The 21,507-nt window shown below is 40.5% G+C and overlaps 1 protein-coding gene across 3 annotated transcripts; it reads left to right on the forward strand.

Moving 5' to 3' along the window:
- LOC120111136 (endo-1,4-beta-xylanase 1-like) lies at positions 1 to 21,507 on the forward strand. 3 transcript variants are annotated; one of them, XM_039127648.1, is made up of 10 exons: positions 1 to 295; positions 415 to 504; positions 770 to 1,134; positions 1,225 to 1,366; positions 2,078 to 2,442; positions 2,517 to 2,676; positions 3,065 to 3,414; positions 3,571 to 3,748; positions 19,585 to 20,121; positions 20,258 to 21,507. In XM_039127648.1, exons 1-10 carry the CDS (start codon positions 215 to 217, stop codon positions 21,374 to 21,376), a joined length of 3,387 nt encoding a protein of 1,128 aa, XP_038983576.1. In that variant the 5' UTR covers positions 1 to 214; the 3' UTR covers positions 21,377 to 21,507. The 3 variants fall into 3 exon arrangements, with proteins under 3 accessions (XP_038983576.1, XP_038983577.1, XP_038983578.1); XM_039127649.1 differs by having other exon boundaries at positions 2 to 295; positions 797 to 1,134; XM_039127650.1 differs by lacking the exons at positions 2,078 to 2,442; positions 2,517 to 2,676 and having other exon boundaries at positions 2 to 295.

Raw genomic sequence — 21,507 nt, forward strand, 5'->3', positions numbered from 1 at the left:
CCAAATAAAAAAAAAAGGAGATGTTTTTATCCTTTCTTCTTCAGTGTCCAAAGGCATCAAAAGCCAAAGTAAGGAGTAACCCTCTCCCTCAATCAAGGAAAGCAAGACAAGATCCTTTGCCGTCTGGGGTTTTTAGTATTGCTGGAAACACCCCATGCTCGTTGCCTCCTCGGTTGATAAACCTCGAGTGAGAAACCGCCGCCGCTGAGATCGTATGAGGAGGTGGCTGTCGGGCTTTTGTCTCAGCGGGCCGAAGCGGCGTTCCGTCAGAACCCACGACCGACCGGATCCCACGGTAAATCCAGCCAACCATACCTGTCGTCTCTCCAATTACCCCTTTCGGAATTGGATTCCTCATCTAAAATTCCAATTTCTCCTCAAAAAGATCTCATCTTTTGTATATGTTCATGACAGGAGACTCGTGGAGGATCCATGGTTGAACCACAAGGAAGCAATTCCACTGCTGACCCTCAAAGCAGCAGTCGAATCTCGAACGGCTCTCAGGTATGTCTCGTGTTGATGGCTAGCCAACCATTTTGCCTTCGAAAACGAATGAATTCTGATGATTGCTGCTGGGCGATGTTTTGGAAGAATGCTTGTGTTTTTCTATAGAAAAATGATCGTAGATTTAGAAAGCGTATGGATGCAAGTGGATTTTGGATGCGTGCTGTTGCTGTGTGGATAGCTTTATGTAGTTGCCGGTCTAATCTAGCTCAATGTACTGTACTGTGAGTTTAAAATGTTTTTGAATGTTATGTTTCTTTATCAGAGAATGGAAATGGTGGTTGATTTGCAGGCTAGTCAGCAGAAAAATATCATATTGAATCATGAATTCTCTGAAGGGCTGAATTACTGGCATCCCAATTGCTGTCATGGGTATGTGGCATCGGAAGGGTGTGGTCTTCTTGATGGAGTTAGAGCAAACTCGGGGGGGAATTATGCAGTTGTCACGCAGCGGACTGAAAGCTGGCAAGGTTTGGAACAGGACATTACAGGGAAAATTACTCTTGGTGTGAGATATAATGTCTCGGCCTATGTTAGAGCCTATGGGGATCTTCAGGAACCTTGTGGAGTCCAAGCAACGCTAAAATTAGAGAATCAAGATTCTTCTATCAATTATTTATTGGTCGAAAGGTAACATTCTTGGACCAATATGTTGCATTGGTTCTTCTTCTTCTTTAGTTTTGTTTGAAGAGCTCCATTGATAAGCATTGGCTGTTCTAGGGTCTTAGTTGCAAAAGATCGCTGGGAGAAGTTAGAAGGTTCCTTTTCATTGACAAGCATGCCGAAACATGCAGTGTTTTATTTGGAAGGACCTCCTCCTGGTGTAGACCTGCTCATAGATTCCGTAACAGTCTCTTGTGAGGTATCTTTTTTTATCTTTATTTTTCTCTTCTCAATATATTTGACTTACTAATTCACATAATTTTGTTCTTGTTTTCTGGCACACGTCATTTGCTTTTATCTTTATGACTTATTTTCTTTGAATCTTGTAGCTACTAACTCGAATGCTTCAGTTTAATTTTGCCATATCTCTAACATGATATTGTGTGATAGACAACAAGCATATGTGTGCTATTTGTTTGAATTCTTTAGCATTACTTCCTTTTATGGAGAAAAGTTGGATTTTTTGTCTATGTGTGGTCATAGCAAGAACCAAAAAAAACTTATCCCATCTAGAGGGTAGCTATTAGAAGAAACCTGTTGACGTTCTGTGCCTATTACGAGGGTTATCCTCAATCAACCCAAGCTTTTGCAGTTCCTTTTCACAGCTTCTGCTGGTCTATTATTGGTATACCTGGTGATCGGTTCAATGCCTTGTGGCTACTCTCTCTGTGGTGCATGTAAATACCATCTTATTTAATCCCCTATTATTGTGACATCTGTTGGTGGAATTCCTAAACTTTCTGTATTTTCTAGAAGAGGATTGACAAGAGTGAGTAAGAGAGATTTTAATTGCACTGGACTTGAAGTGAAATATTAGCACAAAAATTATTATCTCATCACACTTATGATAGACATATACACCATGATATTATTGTAACAAAGTTTTCTGACTGTTTCTTGTGTCTCATAGAAAACAGAGATGGTAGTTGGTTCGCAGATTAGCCACACAAACAACATTATCTCGAACCATGATTTCTCTGGAGGGCTTCATTCCTGGTGTCCTAACTGTTGCCATGCATATGTGGCTTCTGAGTGGTCTGGTTTCCTTAATGGAGTAAGAGCAAACTCAGGAGGAAATTATGCTGTCGTCACGAAACGTACTGAATGCTGGCAAGGGTTGGAACAGGATATCACGGGGAAAGTTTCTTCTGGTAACACATACTTTGTCTCAGCCTATGTTCGAGTTTATGGGGATCTTCAGGGTTCCACTGAAGTCCAGGCAACACTTAAATTAGAGTATTCAGATTCTTCTACTAGTTATTTATTTATTGAGAGGTAATATGTTGAAAAAGGGTATACTAGAATGGTTCCCCTTCTTGTTATTTATTGATTGGGGTTGGCTGTTGTAGGATATTAGCCTCTAAAGAATGCTGGGAAAAGTTGGAAGGTTCTTTTTCACTGAAAACCATGCCTAGACGTATTGTATTTTTTCTGGAAGGACCTCCACCCGGGTTGGACCTGCTCATAGATTCTGTCACCATCTCTTCTTCTGGCCTAAAGCAGTTTGAGGTCTGCATTTTTCATTTTTATCAAGTATCTTCCCTGTAATGTTGCTTTCCAGGCTAAAGAAGGCAAGAGAAAAACAAATTCCTCTTTTTCTTATGGCATGTTTCGTTCATTTAATATTTGACATACTTCATTTTTTCCAATCTCTTGGCCATTTTTTAGAATGTTTCGCTGCATCTGTTTATATCTTTTACTTTGTAATTGATAAAGAAATTCCGGAAGAGCTGTTGATGGCATAGTATATAACTCTTGTAAGAGAAAAATTGCAAGGTCAGGCAATTGAGATAGAATGACAAAATATGATTGTTGGCCTCTACCCTCATATATGTTGTGTTCTCTCATCACTATTTCTTACTAAACCAGATTTCTGTTACCTTTTTATTTTTGAAAGGAAAAGAGCCCCAGATGTGTTACCAATGGAGATGAGACTATCTCGTGGAACCCTCATTTTGATACTGGCATACATAATTGGTCTGGAAGAGGATGCAAGATTCACAGACATGAATTTGGAGGGGATGGAAATATACGTCCATTTAGTGGAAATTTTTTTGTTTCAGCAACTGAGCGCACTCAAAGCTGGAATGGTATCCAGCAGGAAATCACTGGTCGGGTGCAAAGAAAGCTTGCGTATGAGGTCACTTCAGTGGTTCGGATATCTGGGAGTGCTAGTTCTGCTGACGTGCGGGCAACTTTGTGGGTTCAGGCACCAAATGGCCGTGAACAATACATAGGCATTGCCAAGTGAGTTCTTATCATAATTTTTATTATATATAAGCTATCCTACATCAGTTGATATATATATATATCATCATCTGGTGAGGAACCTGCACTAATTTACATGTCACAAACAAGTAGTGTGATAGCCATTCTTCTTAATGTAGTTGTTACTTAAAACAGACTGCAGGCATCAGATAAAGAGTGGGTGCAGTTGCAGGGAAAATTCCTCTTAAATGGTGCTGCTTCAAAAGCCATAATATTTCTAGAAGGGCCGCCACCAGGTACTGACATTCTTGTCGACAGTTTTGTAGTAAAACATGCTGCGGAAGTCCGATCTTCACCTCCACCTCATTTTGAGGTTAGTAGATTTAAAAGACCTTTTATGTCAAGCATATTATGTACCATAAGTTATAAACTAAATGATAATATGCTGCCTACAAATTAAAAATGAACTGTGGGGCTTCAGAACATCATCTTTCTAGAAATGTGGTGCTAATTAGGTGCTTTATATTACTAGCTAATACCCATGCGACATGATTTGTTTGGAAGTGCCAAATTGCTAAAACTGTTGTTTTGACTTTTAAGTTGGTGAAGGACAATCTAATGGGGAAAAAAAGAGGATATTGCAAGTATTGATGAATTTGCTGTGATTGACACTGCTTCTACTGGAACTGGGGGCTTTCGTTATATAGTTCTGGAAATGGTAAATATGCCCAGATGGTGGCCGACTGTGTCATATGCAACTTCTAGGATCAGCTGAAATATATGATTTCAAAACATTGCGTGTCTGATCACGACATCTTTGAATAGTTTTAACAAATCTCTTGGCAATTTGCATATAGGCACATCATAATTTGCATATAGGCACATCAGTGACCAGCACTAAATACTTTCTGAGAAGGAAGTAGTTTTCAATTTTTTTAGTTTTAAGTTGATTTCTGTTGCTATAATTCTGGTATTAATGGTAATAAATATTGGGACTCTTCATATGTTGATTTATGTTTTGTTGCTTGGAGTGCAAGTATATAATATTCATGAGATCCTTTGACATCATGTTTTATAATTGATGCTACTTGATTAACAGTATTTATATTAGGAGAATCAAAATGATAATCTTCATTGAAAAAGGGGAACGTATAAATGGGTTACACGTACACCCTTGTGTTTCGATGTGCAAATAACCAGAGCTGCTTTATTGACGGTAGAGTATGGTTAATCACAACAGTATTAAAACCTCGGGCGATTGTTTGTATTTCACACCACTTACGCTGGTCTCTCTTCTGAATGGAAGATCATGATTGGAACTATTTATGTGTTATCCAACCAAATCAATTTTCTTGTAATGCCTCCATATTCCAGCATTGTCAATGGTGATTATATGGTGTACAACAGATTAGGTCATATGGTTTCTGGATGAAGTGGCTGTTAGAGATTTTTCATCATATTGAAATGAGATATGCTTCCTTACTTTTGTACTCATCAGACATTTTGTAAGGTCTCTGATTTCATAGAAACTTAATGAAGACTAAACAAGGTCCACGCTGTCCTTATATTCTGATAATTACGAAACAACCAGCAGAATCCTATTTTAAATTTTACAGTTAGGGAATGGTTATATAGCTTCCAGGAAGTCTCTAAAGTGCACTGCAATTACTCAGACATTATTATACATCATAAGCAGAGGATACTACTATAAAGCACTTGATACCTACAATAGGAAGTTACTTCCACTTGTCTTAACTCTTGCTTCTATCTTTTGTATCTTTACAACGGAGATATTTGGGTGCAATCTCGTGTTCAGTTGCAAAATCACCAGAAAATGGACTGTCTTTGAGAACTATTTTTAGAAGTATCAGCCGAACCATACCCGATAATGTTGTTAATTTCATGGATGTTCTGTGCAGCTATCAAGTCATGATACTCACAGTATGCAATGAATTTCACATAGTACATAGTGTTCATACACTTAAACTACTCATTTTGATGCTCCTTTTTGGACATGTCAGATGAAGAGTCCAATTGAATCATCATGTTCTTATTTAAATAGTACCACTTTAGAGATACTAGCAAAGAGCCAAATCGAGATTAGCCAATAAACTATAATTTATATTTTGTTTTGTTGCCCAGATAGACAACCCAAGAGGGGGGGGTGAATTGGGTTTTTAAATTAACTTAGCTAATTAAAACTTTGTGGATGATTAACTAAATACTATAGCCAGTTATTTAATTAAAGCTAAGTGCTGTGAGTAATGTGTGGGGAAGAAGATGAGAGACAATGCACTACAAACACAAAGTTTTATAGTGGTTCGGAGCTAACCCTTGCTCCTACGTCCACTCCCCAAGTCTCACTTGGGAATTTCACTATAACCCCCTTGGATTACAGCCGGTTGTTTTGCAAGCTCACAACCGAACTTGTTGTTTTACGAGCTCATAACGAACTCGGTCGGTTTTCCCAGGCTCACCGACTAGAACCAACCCCGATTGTTTTCCCGGGCTCACAATCAAACCCTTACACTCGTTGGTTTTAAACCGGCTCACCAACCAACCTTAATCCCCTTGATTCAATCCCCCGATTGAATCAAGTAAATACACGAGATAGAAGAAAACAGAAGATAGCTTCTCAAAAAGCAGATTTAAAACAATATAATCGTAAAGGAGTTAGAAGCCCTCAAACGCTTTTAAGATGGTGAAGAGGTGTGGCTTCTGGAACTCCGGTCTCCTCTTGAAAGAGTGATCGACTTGAAAGCAGGAGGAGGAAGCTTTGAATGCTGGGAAGATGTTGGTGGAGCAGTAAATGCAGATCTTCCCTTTTTCTCGTTGAAGAGCACTTAGAGAGCTTGAAGACTTGAATGCTAGGAGTGGAATGTGTGTTCTCTACCTTGCTACAGTCTTCTGTGGCTATTTAAGCCAACCCCCACGGAAACTAGCCGTTACTCTGCTTTTTCTGGCCGTTCTGCACACTCTGCGCAGCCTGACAATGTGACCGTTGGTGGGTTGGAGTCGACTCGCGCGATCAGGAGTCGACTCGGCTGTAGCAGGAGTCGACTCGAGCTTTTCCGGAGTCGACTCGGCAACTGTTCCCAGTTTGAATTAAAGTTGCCGTCTTGACTGGGAGTCGACTCGTCTTGACCCGGAGTCGACTCGCCAACTTCTGGCGCTGACCTGGCAATTTTGGAGTCGGCTCATCCTCTGTAGTCCGTGGATCCAAATTTGAATTTTGTCCACTCGAGTCGACTCGACTGTCCTGGGAGTCGACTCGAATCTCAGAGCCCGAACTCCCGATTCTCTGTCTTTTGGCTCATCCAGTCTTGGAGTCGACTCGAACTTCCTTGGAGTCGACTCGGCTCTCAGTTTCCGAAAGTTGGTCTTCTGCCTTTTGACGTGAAGCTTGTCTTGGAGTCGACTCGAGCTGTCTGTGAGTCGACTCGAATCTCAGAGGCAGTAACATGGTCTTCTGTCTGTCGATGGTCGCACAGTCTCGGAGTCGACTCGCGTACTGCGGGAGTCGACTCGAATCTCAGAGTCCATAAAACGCTCTCTGACTTTTTCTGTGTGTACCGCTGGGAGTCGACTCGCATTCCACTGGAGTCGACTCGAATCTCAGACCTGAAAAACTGCTCTTCTGTCCTTCTGTCTGTTTTCAGTCGGAGTCGACTCATACTGATCAGGAGTCGGCTCGAGCTCGTGCCAGTGACCTTGATACGCTTGGAGTCGACTCGTGATACTCGGAAGTCGACTCGAGTCTCAGACATTGGTTCATGCAGACTTCTTAACTTATCCAAAATACTATGAACCAAGTCTAGAAACACTTGGACAGGATTTTCACTGAAACACTCAATTGAATTCATTAGTAATCACAAGATATACTCAATTGCTTTGAGCTCATCAAAATCAAATGGGGTTTTAATCAATCACTCCACAATCTCCCCCTTTTTGATGATGACAAAACTTTGAGTATATGTAAAATGAGTTGCTCAGTAAATAATGAAATAAACTCCATAAATGAATTCAAATGTCTGATAATTTAATTTATCCAAGTTTGAAAGGAGTGAAACATTAAATTTGGGAGTTAAAGTTCCCCCTTTCATTTGGAATTATATAAGCCTTCATATTCTGCAATCAATTGTTTGGCTTATATGTCATTAATGTTTTAGCTTGATTAAAATTCAGATTCTCCCCCTCAACATATGCATTCAACTATATTTTGATTTTCTGAATTTCCTCTTCATGCTTTGAAGGTTTTTTGAACTGAATTTTATCTTTAGAGGGAAAATCTGTCAATTTGTTCTTGAGTAGGATTCAGCTAATCTCCGAATATCCCTTGAATAGATTCTGGAGATTACTCCATTAGGAGCCCCAAAAGAGAGATAATGAGCCTCGAGGTACCGAATCCACTTAGAACAAATTTATGTGTGGTTTTAAGAGTTTATCGTTTTATTTATTTCCATTGATTTCTTTTACATATTTTTTTAATATTTCTCCCCTTTTACATATTTTATACTTACACATTTCTCCCCCTTTTTGTCATCATACCAAAAAGAAGGTAATCACACACAATCAATGACACAAATGGCACAGTCAATCATCAAATGGCACAGAAATGAAGATAAGATGTCTACTCATTGTATTGATATGAAGGTGAATACATTTGAGCATACAATAGGTAAAGCAAGAACAATACAAAAGAAGACAAAACACAACTCAAAATCATCTATGACCTCCTCGAGGATGTGGCTCCCCCTCTCGAGGATACATCTCCTCCTCTGGAGGATGTAGCTCCCCCTCTCGAGGATACATCTCCTCCTCTGGAGGATGTAGCTCCCCCTCTCGAGGATACATCTCCTCCTCTGGAGGATGTAGCTCCTCCTCTCGAGGATGTGACTCCTCCTCTCAATCGGCTCTGCTCCATGAGGAGGGCGACTGCCTCTGTAACATGGCCCAGCTGCGTGATAATAGACGTGGTGGCTCTGCTATGTGTAGTGGAGAGCTCAGTCACCGACGTCTGAAGCCCAGTCACCGAGGTCTGAAGTGCATCCAGCTTGTCGATGAGCACATTCGACAAGCGCTCGGCCCCCTCGGTGGTGGTGTGCATGTCACGGCGGATGTCATCCCGCATCCTCCTCGTGGTGCTCGTGACCTCGCTCATGCTGTGGAACTGGGCCTGCACCAGGGTCCTAATGTTGTAGATCTCCTGCCGCACCTCAGCCGTCATGTCTGTCACGGCTGTCAAAGATGGGACCAATGCTGAGGATGGAGTGGGTGCAGGAGTGGGAGCTGGCACGGAACCTCGGAGCTCCCGGAGCAGCTCGTCCCTCAAATCTTGGACGATCTCCTGCCGCAGCTCCCGGAGCTGCTCTGGATCAATACGGACCTCCATAGATGGTGGAGCTGAGGAGGAAGGTCCGGCAGAGGTGGTAGGAGCAGGAGGAGTGGATGGAAGGTCTGGATGGTCTGGGGACTCTGGGTAGTCAGAATCTGGCTCTGGACAGGGTGATGGTCTGGTGGTCTGAGCGGTGAGAGTGGACTTCCTAACCCAGATCCCTTCTCTCTTCCGAAATCCCATCCTGTGCATGGTCCCCGTACCCAAGCGATCAGTCCATCGCAAGGCACGAGAGGGTTCCTTCTCAGGAATGGAAATTTCGTACTGCCTAAAGAGAAGAGTGAATATCATTCCGTATGGGAGGGAGAGCCTAGGTCTATCCAGGGGCTCACACATATACCTATAAATGAGCTTGGGGAAGTTGACCGGGGTGTCCTGAAGAATGTAAGACATAATAGCTAGGTCCCTCTCATTCACAAAATCAAATCTCCCTATCTTAGGGAAGATGGACCTGGACAAAATGCTCAAAAGGATTCTCACTTCAATAGGAAGTGAGCTAGCAGATACCTCATCTAGGGGAGACTGAGGTGGATGCCCTAAGACGATCGTAAGGGCCTCAAATCTATCCTCAGGATGTGCAGGAGCCACCCCTACTAATGGAAGGTGGAGGATATGGGCAATGAGGTCCTCTGTGACACGCAATGGGACACCTAATACCGTGCCCTCAATACCTCCATCTCTCCGATGGACGGTACTGTAGAACTCTTGAACTAGGCCAGGATAGGTGGGAAGGTCCAAGGTGAGGAAGTACTCTAGACCCTGGGCTCTAAGCCTATCGCCTATGGTGAATCCTTCCCGGGAGAGATAGTCGAAAGTGACATACCTCCCGGAGGTGACGGCCTTCCCGGCCAACGGCCTAACATGAACCACCCTAGGCGGGGAACGATCCGGAGGAGGTTGCCTCGCGGGATCGTGCCGCGCCTTGGAGCGCCGCTCGGGACCGGCCACGGGACGGGACCTCTTTCTAACAACTCCCTTGCGAGGCATCTTGACCTAAACGAGATGAAAACCTAGAGAACGAAGAAGGATCGATAGAGGAAGCTCGGGACTGACCTGAAAAGACCTAGGAACGGACGGAAACTCAATGTCCGGCGAAGAATCGACGGGAAAAGGGCTTGGAGACGATCGAGGATGACCTAGGAGTCGGCTCTAGGGCTTTGTGAACAGTGGCGGCTTGAGAAAAAAGTGTTTGCGAAACGACAAACCTAGGGTTAAAAAGTCGGATCCCGACTGCGAGTCGACTCCCCTGAGTCGCGAGTCGACTCGACCTCGAGTCGACTCCAGAAAATGCGCGAGTCGACTCTCCTTATGCGCCTGTAGACTTCGAGTCGACTCCCGACAATGTGCGAGTCGACTCCCCCTCAGCTGCCAACTTTGCGAGTCGACTCCCCCAAATGCGCGAGTCGACTCCCCCTTAGGAGCCGGCTCTGAAACTTACTCGAGTCGTCTCTAACCTTGGCACGCACTTAAAAATCATGCTATAACCGTGCCAAATGAGGGAAAATCACCTAGTTGGGATCTGATTTGATGATCATTGAATAGAAACTCTATTTTAACCTCATTTTAACCATCAAAATCAATTAATCTAGTGGAAACTCCCACTAGGATGGGTCAATCACTCCTAATCCCCTCCTAAGTACACTGAACCTCTCTTCACTTAGGGGTTTTGTGAAAATATCTGCTAATTGATCATCAGTACAAACAAATTGGAGAGTCACATCACCATTCAATACATGATCTCTTATGAAGTGATGTCTTATCTCAATGTGTTTAGTTCTTGAGTGTTGAATTGGATTTTTAGTTAGGTTTATGGCACTTGTATTATCACAATTAATGGGGATTTTATCTTGTTTAATGCCATAATCTTCTAATTGTTGTTTAATCCACAAGATTTGAGCACAACAACTCCCGGCTGCAACATATTCAGCTTCTGCAGTGGATAATGCAACCGAGTTTTGTTTCTTGCTAAACCATGAGATTAGGTTTTCTCCTAGAAATTGACAAGACCCGCTGGTACTTTTTCTATCAAGCTTACATCCAGCGAAGTCTGAATCTGTGTACCCTATTAAGTTTAGGCTAGATTCTTTAGAGTACCACAACCTTATGTTCTTAGTTCCTATTAAGTATTTAAAGATTCTCTTAACTGCAGCTAGGTGTGATTCTTTAGGATTAGCCTGATATCTAGCACACATGCACACACTAAACATAATATCAGGCCTACTTGCAGTGAGATACAGTAAAGAACCTATCATACCTCTATAAAGTTTTTGATCTACAGATTTACCTGATTCATCTTGGTCTAACTTACATGATGAGCTCATGGGGGTGCTGATTGACTTGTTTCCCTCCATATCGAACTTCTTGAGCATCTCCTTGATATATTTGGCTTGATTGATGAAGATGCCTCCTTCAGATTGTTTGATTTGAAGCCCGAGGAAGTAGTTCAGCTCTCCCATCATGCTCATCTCAAACTCACTCTGCATCAAATCAGCAAATTCCTCGCAGAGGCGATTGTTAGTAGCACCGAAAATGATATCATCAACATAAATCTGTACTAATAACATATCCTTATTTTTCTTTTTCAGAAATAATGTTGTATCTACATTTCCCCTAGAGAATCCATGTTCTAATAGAAATTTACTAAGTCTCTCATACCATGCTCTAGGTGCTTGTTTTAGACCATAAAGTGCTTTGTTCAGTTTATACACATGATTGGGGTATTGATGATTTTCAAAACCAGGAGGTTGTTCCACATATACCTCCTCATTAATAAACCCATTTAGAAAAGCACTTTTTACATCCATTTGATATAGCTTGAAGTCCTTAGAGCATGCATATGCTAATAATAGTCTAATAGCCTCAAGTCTAGCTACGGGAGCAAAGGTTTCATCAAAGTCTATACCTTCTTCTTGATTATAACCCTTTGCTACTAGTCTAGCCTTATTCCTTATAACAATTCCATTTTCATCTAGCTTATTTTTATATATCCATTTTGTACCTATAATTGGATATTCAGAAGGTCTCTCTACTAGATCCCACACTTTATTTCTAGTAAATTGGTTTAGTTCTTCTTGCATTGCATTTATCCAATTTACATCATTTTCGGCTTCTTCTATATGTTTGGGCTCAAAGTGTGAAACAAAAGCTAGATGGTTATTCAAATTTCTAAGGGATGCTCTAGTCCTAACGGGTTGGGATGGATCATCTAGAATTAGTTCCTTAGGATGCCCATGAGCATACCTCCAAGCTTTAGTTAGCCCATGATCCACTATAGGCTCTTGGTTTGATGATTCTCCTTCAATCAACTTTTGATTATCATCTTGTAATCCCATCTCATCTATCTTTTCTTCAAGTATTTCAATATCATCATCAAAATTAACCTTCTTACTAGATGAGATGTCACTAGAGTCATCAAAAACAACATGTATAGATTCTTCTATAACTAGGGTTCTTTTATTAAAGATTCTATAGGCTTTACTAGTTGTAGAATAACCTAGGAATATTCCTTCATCAGATTTTGGATCAAATTTTCCTAGATTATCTTTCCCATTATTATGTACAAAACACCTACATCCGAAAACATGAAAATAGTTAACCTTTGGTTTTCTGTTTTTCCACAGTTCATATGGTGTTTTCTTTATGATGGGTCTTAATAGAACTCTATTTAATACATGGCAAGAAGTATTAATGGCTTCTCCCCAAAAGTACTTAGGGAGGTTACTTTCACATAACATCGTTCTAGCCATTTCCTCTAGGGTTCTATTTTTCCTTTCACAACTCCATTTTGTTGTGGTGTCCTAGGTGCTGAGAAATTATGGGTTATCCCCTTTTTACTACAAAATTCATCAAATAATTGATTTTCGAATTCGGTACCATGGTCACTTCTAATAGCTATAACTGAGGACTCTCTAGCATTTGTTACTTCCTTATGGAACTTCTTAAACATAGAAAATGCTTGATCCTTATGCGCTAGAAACATGACCCATGTGTACCTAGAGTAATCATCTACTATAACTAGACCATATTTATTTCCACCTAGGCTTGTTGTTCTAGTTGGACCAAATAGGTCCATGTGTAGTAATTCTAGAGGCCTAGAAGTAGAGACACATTTTATGGATTTAAAAGAGTTTCTAGATTGTTTGCCAAATTGACATGCTTCACATATTTTGTTCTTTTCAAATTTTAATTTTGGCAAACCTATCACGGAGTCTCTTTTAACTAGTTTAGTTATTGTGTCCATGCTTGCATGACCTAACTTACGGTGCCATAACCAACTAGCATCATTTTCTTTAGTTTCATTAACAACTAGACATTGGTTATGTTTTGTAAGGTCTTCTAGATCTACCACATATACATTTCCACGTCTCATCCCTTTAAAAACTAAACTATTATCATTAGTATTTGTTATAATGCACAGTGATGGTTTAAACATAACATCATATCCTTTGTCACATAATTGACTAATGCTTAACAAGTTATGCTTAAGACCATCAACATATCTACCATTATCTATAAAAGTAGAAGGGGTGATTTGAACTTTACCAATACCAATGATGTGACCTTGGTTGTTGTCTCCAAACGTCACAGCACCTCCCTTCTTAGCTTCAAGGGTGAAAAATTGGTCTTTATCACCCGTCATGTGCCTTGAGCAGCCACTATCCAAATACCAGCAATTTTTGTTGACCTTGGCTGCAAGACACTCCTACACAAGCAAATCATGTCATCTTAGGTACCCAAGTTTTCTTGGGTCCTTCATGGTTAGTCAAGTTTGTTCCTTTTGGAACCCATACCCTTTTAATTTTTCTTTTAGTTTTACTTTTCCTAAAATTACATACATTTGCTTTATGGCCTACTGTACCACAACAAAAGCAGGTTATTTTCTTAGTTTTTGTTTCCCCAGCTTTAACAAAGAAGTTACTAAGAAGTTTTTGCTTATTCCTTGGTTTATATCCTAAACCGGCTTTATTAAACACTGCACGTTGACTATTTAGTATCATGTTTAATTTTTCAGAACTATAGGTAAATCTTTCAACTAAGGGTTTGTATTTGTTAAGTTCTTTAGTTAGTGTCTGATTTTCGGCTTTTAGATCATTAAGTTCTTTAGTAAGATCCTTATCTAAGGTTTGTTTATATTTTTTAAGTTCTGAAAATTCCTTAGTTAGTTTTTCATTTTCTTTAGTTAAGGTGTTGGTCTTTTGAGTTAAAAGTTGGTTGCTTGTTTTAAGTTCTATATTTTCTTTGGTGATTAAATCCTTATCCTTAACTAATTTATCGTATTTATGTAGGTATGATTGATTAGTTATTTTCAGTTCTTTATTCTTAATATTTATAGCCTTATATTCTACCATTAATTCATTAAATGCATCATAAAGTTCATCAACTGAAAAATCATAGTGCGTATCGGAAGTTACCTCATTTTCGTTGGCCATGAAACAAAAATTGGCCTTCTCTTCTTGTTCTTCATCCGATGATGAAGATGATGCGTCGGAGTCCGATAGGGTGGTGACAAGGGCTTTCTTCTTCTTCTTGTACTTGCTGCTCTTCTTTAGTAAGGGACACTCAGCTCGGATGTGTCCCGGCTTTTTGCACTCATAGCAGCCGGTCCCCTCACTTTCCCTTTCCTTACCTTTGTCCTTGCGGTAGGAATTTGAGGGGCCTCTCCTTTGATGATAGGACTTCTTGTGGTTGATGAATTTCTTGAACTTGCGCACAAGAAGAGCCTCACCACCATCTTCCTCATCTTCTTCTTCTTCACTGCTGCTGCTGCTGCAAGACAAGTCCTTGTTAGAAGAAGTAGATTTTAAAGCTATTACCTTTTTCTTATGGGAGGACTCTTCCTCGTTGTGTTGTTTCATGGTAAGCTCATGCGTCATAAGGAATCCAAGGAGCTCTTCAAGTGGAAGCTTGTTCAAGTCTTTAGCTTCTTGGATTGCCGTCACTTTAGCTTCCCACGACCTTGGTAGACACCGAAGGATTTTCCTGACAAGTTCACTGTTAGTATAGTTCTTGCCAAGGCTTTTTAGGCCATTGACAATATCAGTAAACCTAGTGAACATGCATGTAATTGTTTCGTTAGAGTCCATTTTAAATAGTTCATATTTATGAACCAAAATATTTATTTTGGACTCTTTCACTTGATTCGTGCCCTCATGGGTCACTTCAAGTCTGTCCCAAATCTCTTTTGCAGAATTGCAAGTAGAGACCCTATTGAATTCATTACGGTCTAAGGCACAATAGAAGACATTCATTGCTTTAGAGTTTAATTGTGCCTTCCTCATGTCATGTTCATCCCAGTCCATTTCAAGTTTAGGTACCTTAACACCATCTACGTATATGGATGGGATGTATGGCCCATTTACTACAATGGACCACATCTCATAGTCTTGGGCTTGGATGAATATTCTCATCCTAGCCTTCCAGTATGAGTAGTCAGATCCATTGAAGAAAGGGGGTCTTTGGGTGGACTGACCCTCAATGTGAGAAGATCCAAATGGGGTTGTCATTTTGATCTTTTAACTCTTGAGTGGAAGAGTTTTTGGCTCTGATACCACTTGTTGCCCAGATAGACAACCCAAGAGGGGGGGTGAATTGGGTTTTTAAATTAACTTAGCTAATTAAAACTTTGTGGATGATTAACTAAATACTATAGCCAGTTATTTAATTAAAGCTAAGTGCTGTGAGTAATGTGTGGGGAAGAAGATGAGAGACAATGCACTACAAACACAAAGTTTTATAGTGGTTCGGAGCTAACCCTTGCTCCTACGTCCACTCCCCAAGTCTCACTTGGGAATTTCACTATAACCCCCTTGGATTACAGCCGGTTGTTTTGCAAGCTCACAACCGAACTTGTTGTTTTACGAGCTCACAACGAACTCGGTCGGTTTTCCCAGGCTCACCGACTAGAACCAACCCCGATTGTTTTCCCGGGCTCACAATCAAACCCTTACACTCGTTGGTTTTAAACCGGCTCACCAACCAACCTTAATCCCCTTGATTCAATCCCCCGATTGAATCAAGTAAATACACGAGATAGAAGAAAACAGAAGATAGCTTCTCAAAAAGCAGATTTAAAACAATATAATCGTAAAGGAGTTAGAAGCCCTCAAACGCTTTTAAGATGGTGAAGAGGTGTGGCTTCTGGAACTCCGGTCTCCTCTTGAAAGAGTGATCGACTTGAAAGCAGGAGGAGGAAGCTTTGAATGCTGGGAAGATGTTGGTGGAGCAGTAAATGCAGATCTTCCCTTTTTCTCGTTGAAGAGCACTTAGAGAGCTTGAAGACTTGAATGCTAGGAGTGGAATGTGTGTTCTCTACCTTGCTACAGTCTTCTGTGGCTATTTAAGCCAACCCCCACGGAAACTAGCCGTTACTCTGCTTTTTCTGGCCGTTCTGCACACTCTGCGCAGCCTGACAATGTGACCGTTGGTGGGTTGGAGTCGACTCGCGCGATCAGGAGTCGACTCGGCTGTAGCAGGAGTCGACTCGAGCTTTTCCGGAGTCGACTCGGCAACTGTTCCCAGTTTGAATTAAAGTTGCCGTCTTGACTGGGAGTCGACTCGTCTTGACCCGGAGTCGACTCGCCAACTTCTGGCGCTGACCTGGCAATTTTGGAGTCGGCTCATCCTCTGTAGTCCGTGGATCCAAATTTGAATTTTGTCCACTCGAGTCGACTCGACTGTCCTGAGAGTCGACTCGAATCTCAGAGCCCGAACTCCCGATTCTCTGTCTTTTGGCTCATCCAGTCTTGGAGTCGACTCGAACTTCCTTGGAGTCGACTCGGCTCTCAGTTTCCGAAAGTTGGTCTTCTGCCTTTTGACGTGAAGCTTGTCTTGGAGTCGACTCGAGCTGTCTGTGAGTCGACTCGAATCTCAGAGGCAGTAACATGGTCTTCTGTCTGTCGATGGTCGCACAGTCTCGGAGTCGACTCGCGTACTGCGGGAGTCGACTCGAATCTCAGAGTCCATAAAACGCTCTCTGACTTTTTCTGTGTGTACCGCTGGGAGTCGACTCGCATTCCACTGGAGTCGACTCGAATCTCAGACCTGAAAAACTGCTCTTCTGTCCTTCTGTCTGTTTTCAGTCGGAGTCGACTCATACTGATCAGGAGTCGGCTCGAGCTCGTGCCAGTGACCTTGATACGCTTGGAGTCGACTCGTGATACTCGGAAGTCGACTCGAGTCTCAGACATTGGTTCATGCAGACTTCTTAACTTATCCAAAATACTATGAACCAAGTCTAGAAACACTTGGACAGGATTTTCACTGAAACACTCAATTGAATTCATTAGTAATCACAAGATATACTCAATTGCTTTGAGCTCATCAAAATCAAATGGGGTTTTAATCAATCACTCCACATGTTTGTTGTTTGATGCATTTGGCCTTGTTGAGATATTAAATTTGCATGAGCATAAACTTCTGAAAAGCAATGCAGGCAAGGAAGCCAAGCACCTCATGTTTCAGAGTATGTCAAACATGTGCAGATGCAAGAACGGTAAAGCCAATTTCAGTTAAAAAGTCATGAAAAGCTACGTTCAAGATCAGAGTGGGATGCACGGAAACAAAAGCATCAACCCATTCATGTGGTAATGGAACTGAAAGAAGCAGCAAAGGAGTTACCTAAGGACTTTGATATTGTGCAAAATCTTAAAAACATAGTAGAATATAGTGATGGAAGAAGCTTCCTGTGATTCACATCTAAGTAAGAGCTTAATAAAATAAATGATAATGAGGCTATGATCAAAGATTCTGCTATGATGTTAGAACAGAAAGGTTACACCTCTTGTTGATCCATTAAAATGAGGCTGTTTGGATGTTGCAATTCCTGAAAAAGATGTTAAAGAAGTTAGGAAACTTGCTCTTTATGATCCTTATAAATTTAATGAAGAAGATTGCCCACAGGTTCCATCAAACCTTGGAGAAGTTGTCACCTTAAAAGAAATACATGCTGATAATGGTTTCTTCATGCAAGGCAACATTGTGAAGGGCAAGGGTAACATGAAAAATAATGAAGCTTGGGCCGATTCAAAGCAGGTCAAGATTTACTTTGATCAAGAACAAACATATTTGATGAGATCACACATCAAATGGAGTTTAAAACTTACTCATAATGTTACACTACGTTCAATAATTGGTATCCATCACCAGTTATTATTGAGACAACGAATCAATAAAAGTAGGTTTGATTTTGACCTAAAAGAACCTGACATGAATTTTCATGCTGCGAAAGCGAATGATGGAGATCAAGCACATATAATGGTGCATTGAAGGGCTGGAACATGGGATCTTTCTTAAATTTAATTATACTTATCAATTTTCTGTTTTTTCTTTTTTTTTTCAGTTATTTTTAGTTTTCAGTAGGTCTTTTAACATCATAGGCTGAGATCAAAAGATCTCAGTTTTAGTTGCTAGCTTGATGAGACTGATTTATTGCAGTAGTACTGTTCATGGACTATTCAGTATTCACACTACAGTAGTAGTGATCAGTAACCTTGCCCTATTAGGGGCAGTTTTAGAATTTTAAAATAGGGTAATGGAATCTTTGGTTTCTTTACTCTTGTGGTGTGATTTTGCTACAGAGATGTGTGGCCTTCAAATCCTAGGTATGAGTCCTAGGTCCTAGAGCAAGTCCCATATTGTCTTCTTTATTTTCTTTATTTCTTTAGCACTAATTTGTATTTTGCTTTACATTTTCTTGATTTCTTGTGTATCTGTTTTTTCCGCTTGTTTTCTTCCTTGTATTGATTCCAAATTGTTTCGTTTGATATCTAAACATCCTATTGTCTGCCTATAAACCTCACTGCTCAGATTAATCTTTCAATAGCCCTTTAAATCCTTTTGTTTCCTTTTATAGATTTTGCCCACTAGTTAAACCCTAGTTTTATAATCTATAGGTTCATAGGCACATCCATCGTCAGTTTCATGGTAAAATTCCAATTTTTACAGTTCAGATTTATTTAAAACTCAGATCTTAAAATTCCAATTACTTTGGGTTTCAATCTTATCCTAAAACCCTCAAGATCCCCTTCCCTTGATCGTCCTGCATCAGTTGTATTTTGACTTTTATCAATTTTTACTAATAATGCTGGATGTTATAACCTACTAAGTATAGAACAAGTTGAAAAATGTAATCTGCATGACTTTGTTTATGTTCATATTTCTATTTTGTTTTCATATCCATTTAGGATTACAGATTTCCTTGTGTTTAATGCTTTACTTCGCATATGAACCTGATCATTGAGGAAAGGCAACCATTTCTTTTTAATTGAAGTTATCCTATCTGGTGCATATATCTTGACGTGTTTATTATTTTATTTGTTCAAACTTCAGTGTAATTCTTATTCCTTTTTGTTTTCTGTTCTGGCTGTGTGCTTTCTCGTTTCCTTTTTTAGAATGACAATAAGGAAACCACTGGTTTGGGAACAAATTCCATGGTTTGGACCAGGAATTTTATCATGGTGGAGGGGGAGTGCAACCACTGTAAGCCTAGTTTGTGCCTTTTTCAATCTTTTTATTAGGAACATCATGTTGATTTTGGAAGGATGGTATAAATTCTTTTCTTTCTATCTGCTGCTTTGGTTTTGCTAATATTCATATTGGCGGAATCGAGTATATCTTTGAAGTATATTTCTTGCAGAAAGATCTTACGCCAGACTCATCTTTAATGTTCTTTTCATGACTTTGAAGAATGGGATGACAGAACTAGCATATGTTTGGAGAATATAGTCTGCCTCTCTAAATTTCATTTTAGGTCAAATTTTTTCCTTTTTGATAAGCACAGTGGCATTGCCTTCTAAGATACAGACTTTATTTTGCAGAATATCTTGTATGGAGTTAATATAATCAAGAACAGCACTCTTAATGATGGTCTAAATGGGTGGAGTCCTCTCGGCTCATGTACTCTACGTGTATCTACCGATCCATACTATTTGTTTCCTTCAATAGCAAGTAATTCTCTTGGGCATGACCAACCTTTGGGCAATTGCTACATCCTCACTGTGAATCGCACAGAGACCTGGATGGGCCCTTCTCAGACAATCACAGGCAAGCTAAAGTTGCACTTGACATATCGAGTTGCTGCGTGGGTTCGTGTTGGCTCAGGAGCAACCGGTCCTCAAAACGTCAATGTTGCACTTGCTGTAGATAATCAGTGGATCAATGGGGGACAGGTTGAAGCAAATACTGACAGATGGTATGAACTCAAGGGATCTTTTAGAATTGAGAAGCAGCCATCCAAAGTTGTTGTTTATGTTCAAGGCCCTTCACCAGGTGTTGATCTGATGGTTGGAGGACTCCAGATATTTCCAGTTGACAGGAAAGCACGAGTTAAATATCTGAAGGAAAAAACTGAGAAGGTATCTCTGTTTTGTTGTGACTCAGATATTGCTATGCTATACTACTTTACCAATATACTGTAGTACTTCATAGAAGTCTTTAGAGCTCACAAATTCCTTTGTGAATTAAATTAATTGTCCATGCATTTTTTCACAGGTAAGGAAACGTGATGTTGTCCTAAAACTCCCAGGTTTTGACAGTGCCAGTTTACATGGTGCACCTATAAAAATTAGGCAAACACAGAACAGCTTTCCATTTGGGTCTTGTATCAATAGGTCAAACATTGAGAATGAGGAGTTTGTCGATTTCTTTGTGAAGAATTTCAATTGGGCTGTGTTTGGGAATGAGTTGAAGTGGTACCACACAGAGCCACAACAAGGGAAGTTGAACTACAAAGATGCTGATGAGATGCTAGATTTTTGTCAGAGACATGGTAAAGAAACTAGAGGCCATTGCATCTTCTGGGAAGTGGAAGATGCTGTCCAGCCATGGGTCCGATCATTGAACAGTCATGAGCTGATGATAGCCATCCAGAAGCGTCTCAAAAGTCTGCTGTCTAGGTACAAGGGTAAATTCAGGCACTATGATGTGAACAATGAGATGCTTCATGGATCATTCTATCAAGATAAGCTTGGAGAAGATATCAGAGCATACATGTTTAGAGAATCCCATCAGCTGGATCCTTCTGCCATCCTGTTTGTGAATGATTATAATGTAGAAGATGGATGTGATCCTAAGTCTACTCCAGAGATGTATATCCACCAGATCCTTGATTTGCAGGAGCGAGGTGCACCAGTGGGAGGGATTGGCATTCAAGCTCATATCAGTCATCCGGTGGGAGAAATTATATGTGATGCGCTGGATAAATTGGCAATACTGGGTCTTCCTATTTGGTTTACTGAGTTGGATGTATCTGCGGTAAATGAACATGTTCGAGCTGACGACCTGGAGGTTGTCCTCCGTGAAGCTTATGCACATCCTGCTGTGGAGGGGGTCATGCTTTGGGGATTTTGGGAATTGTTCACGTTCAGGGATAACTCTCACTTGGTTGATGCTGAAGGCAGCATTAATGAAGCTGGTAAGCGGTACCTTGCTTTGAAGCAAGAGTGGTTGTCACATACTGATGGGCATATCAATGCCTATGGAGAATTCAAATTTAGGGGGTATCATGGAACATACACTGTAGAGATAACTACTCCTCCAGGAAAGAAAATATCGCAATCATTTGTTGTAGACAGTGGAGATTCTCCGCTTGTGTTGATTGTAAATTTATAGATTGTCCATACATGATGTAAATTTTTCCCCATATATACTATTTCATGTGTTATATGTGTTCAGTTCTAGAAGAAAATATAAACTGGATGGTCTTTCCTTTTAAGGCTTTTATCTTATGCATGGATTGATCT

Source organism: Phoenix dactylifera, chromosome 6 (genome assembly GCF_009389715.1).
Source record: "Phoenix dactylifera cultivar Barhee BC4 chromosome 6, palm_55x_up_171113_PBpolish2nd_filt_p, whole genome shotgun sequence".
NCBI lineage: Eukaryota > Viridiplantae > Streptophyta > Magnoliopsida > Arecales > Arecaceae > Phoenix > Phoenix dactylifera.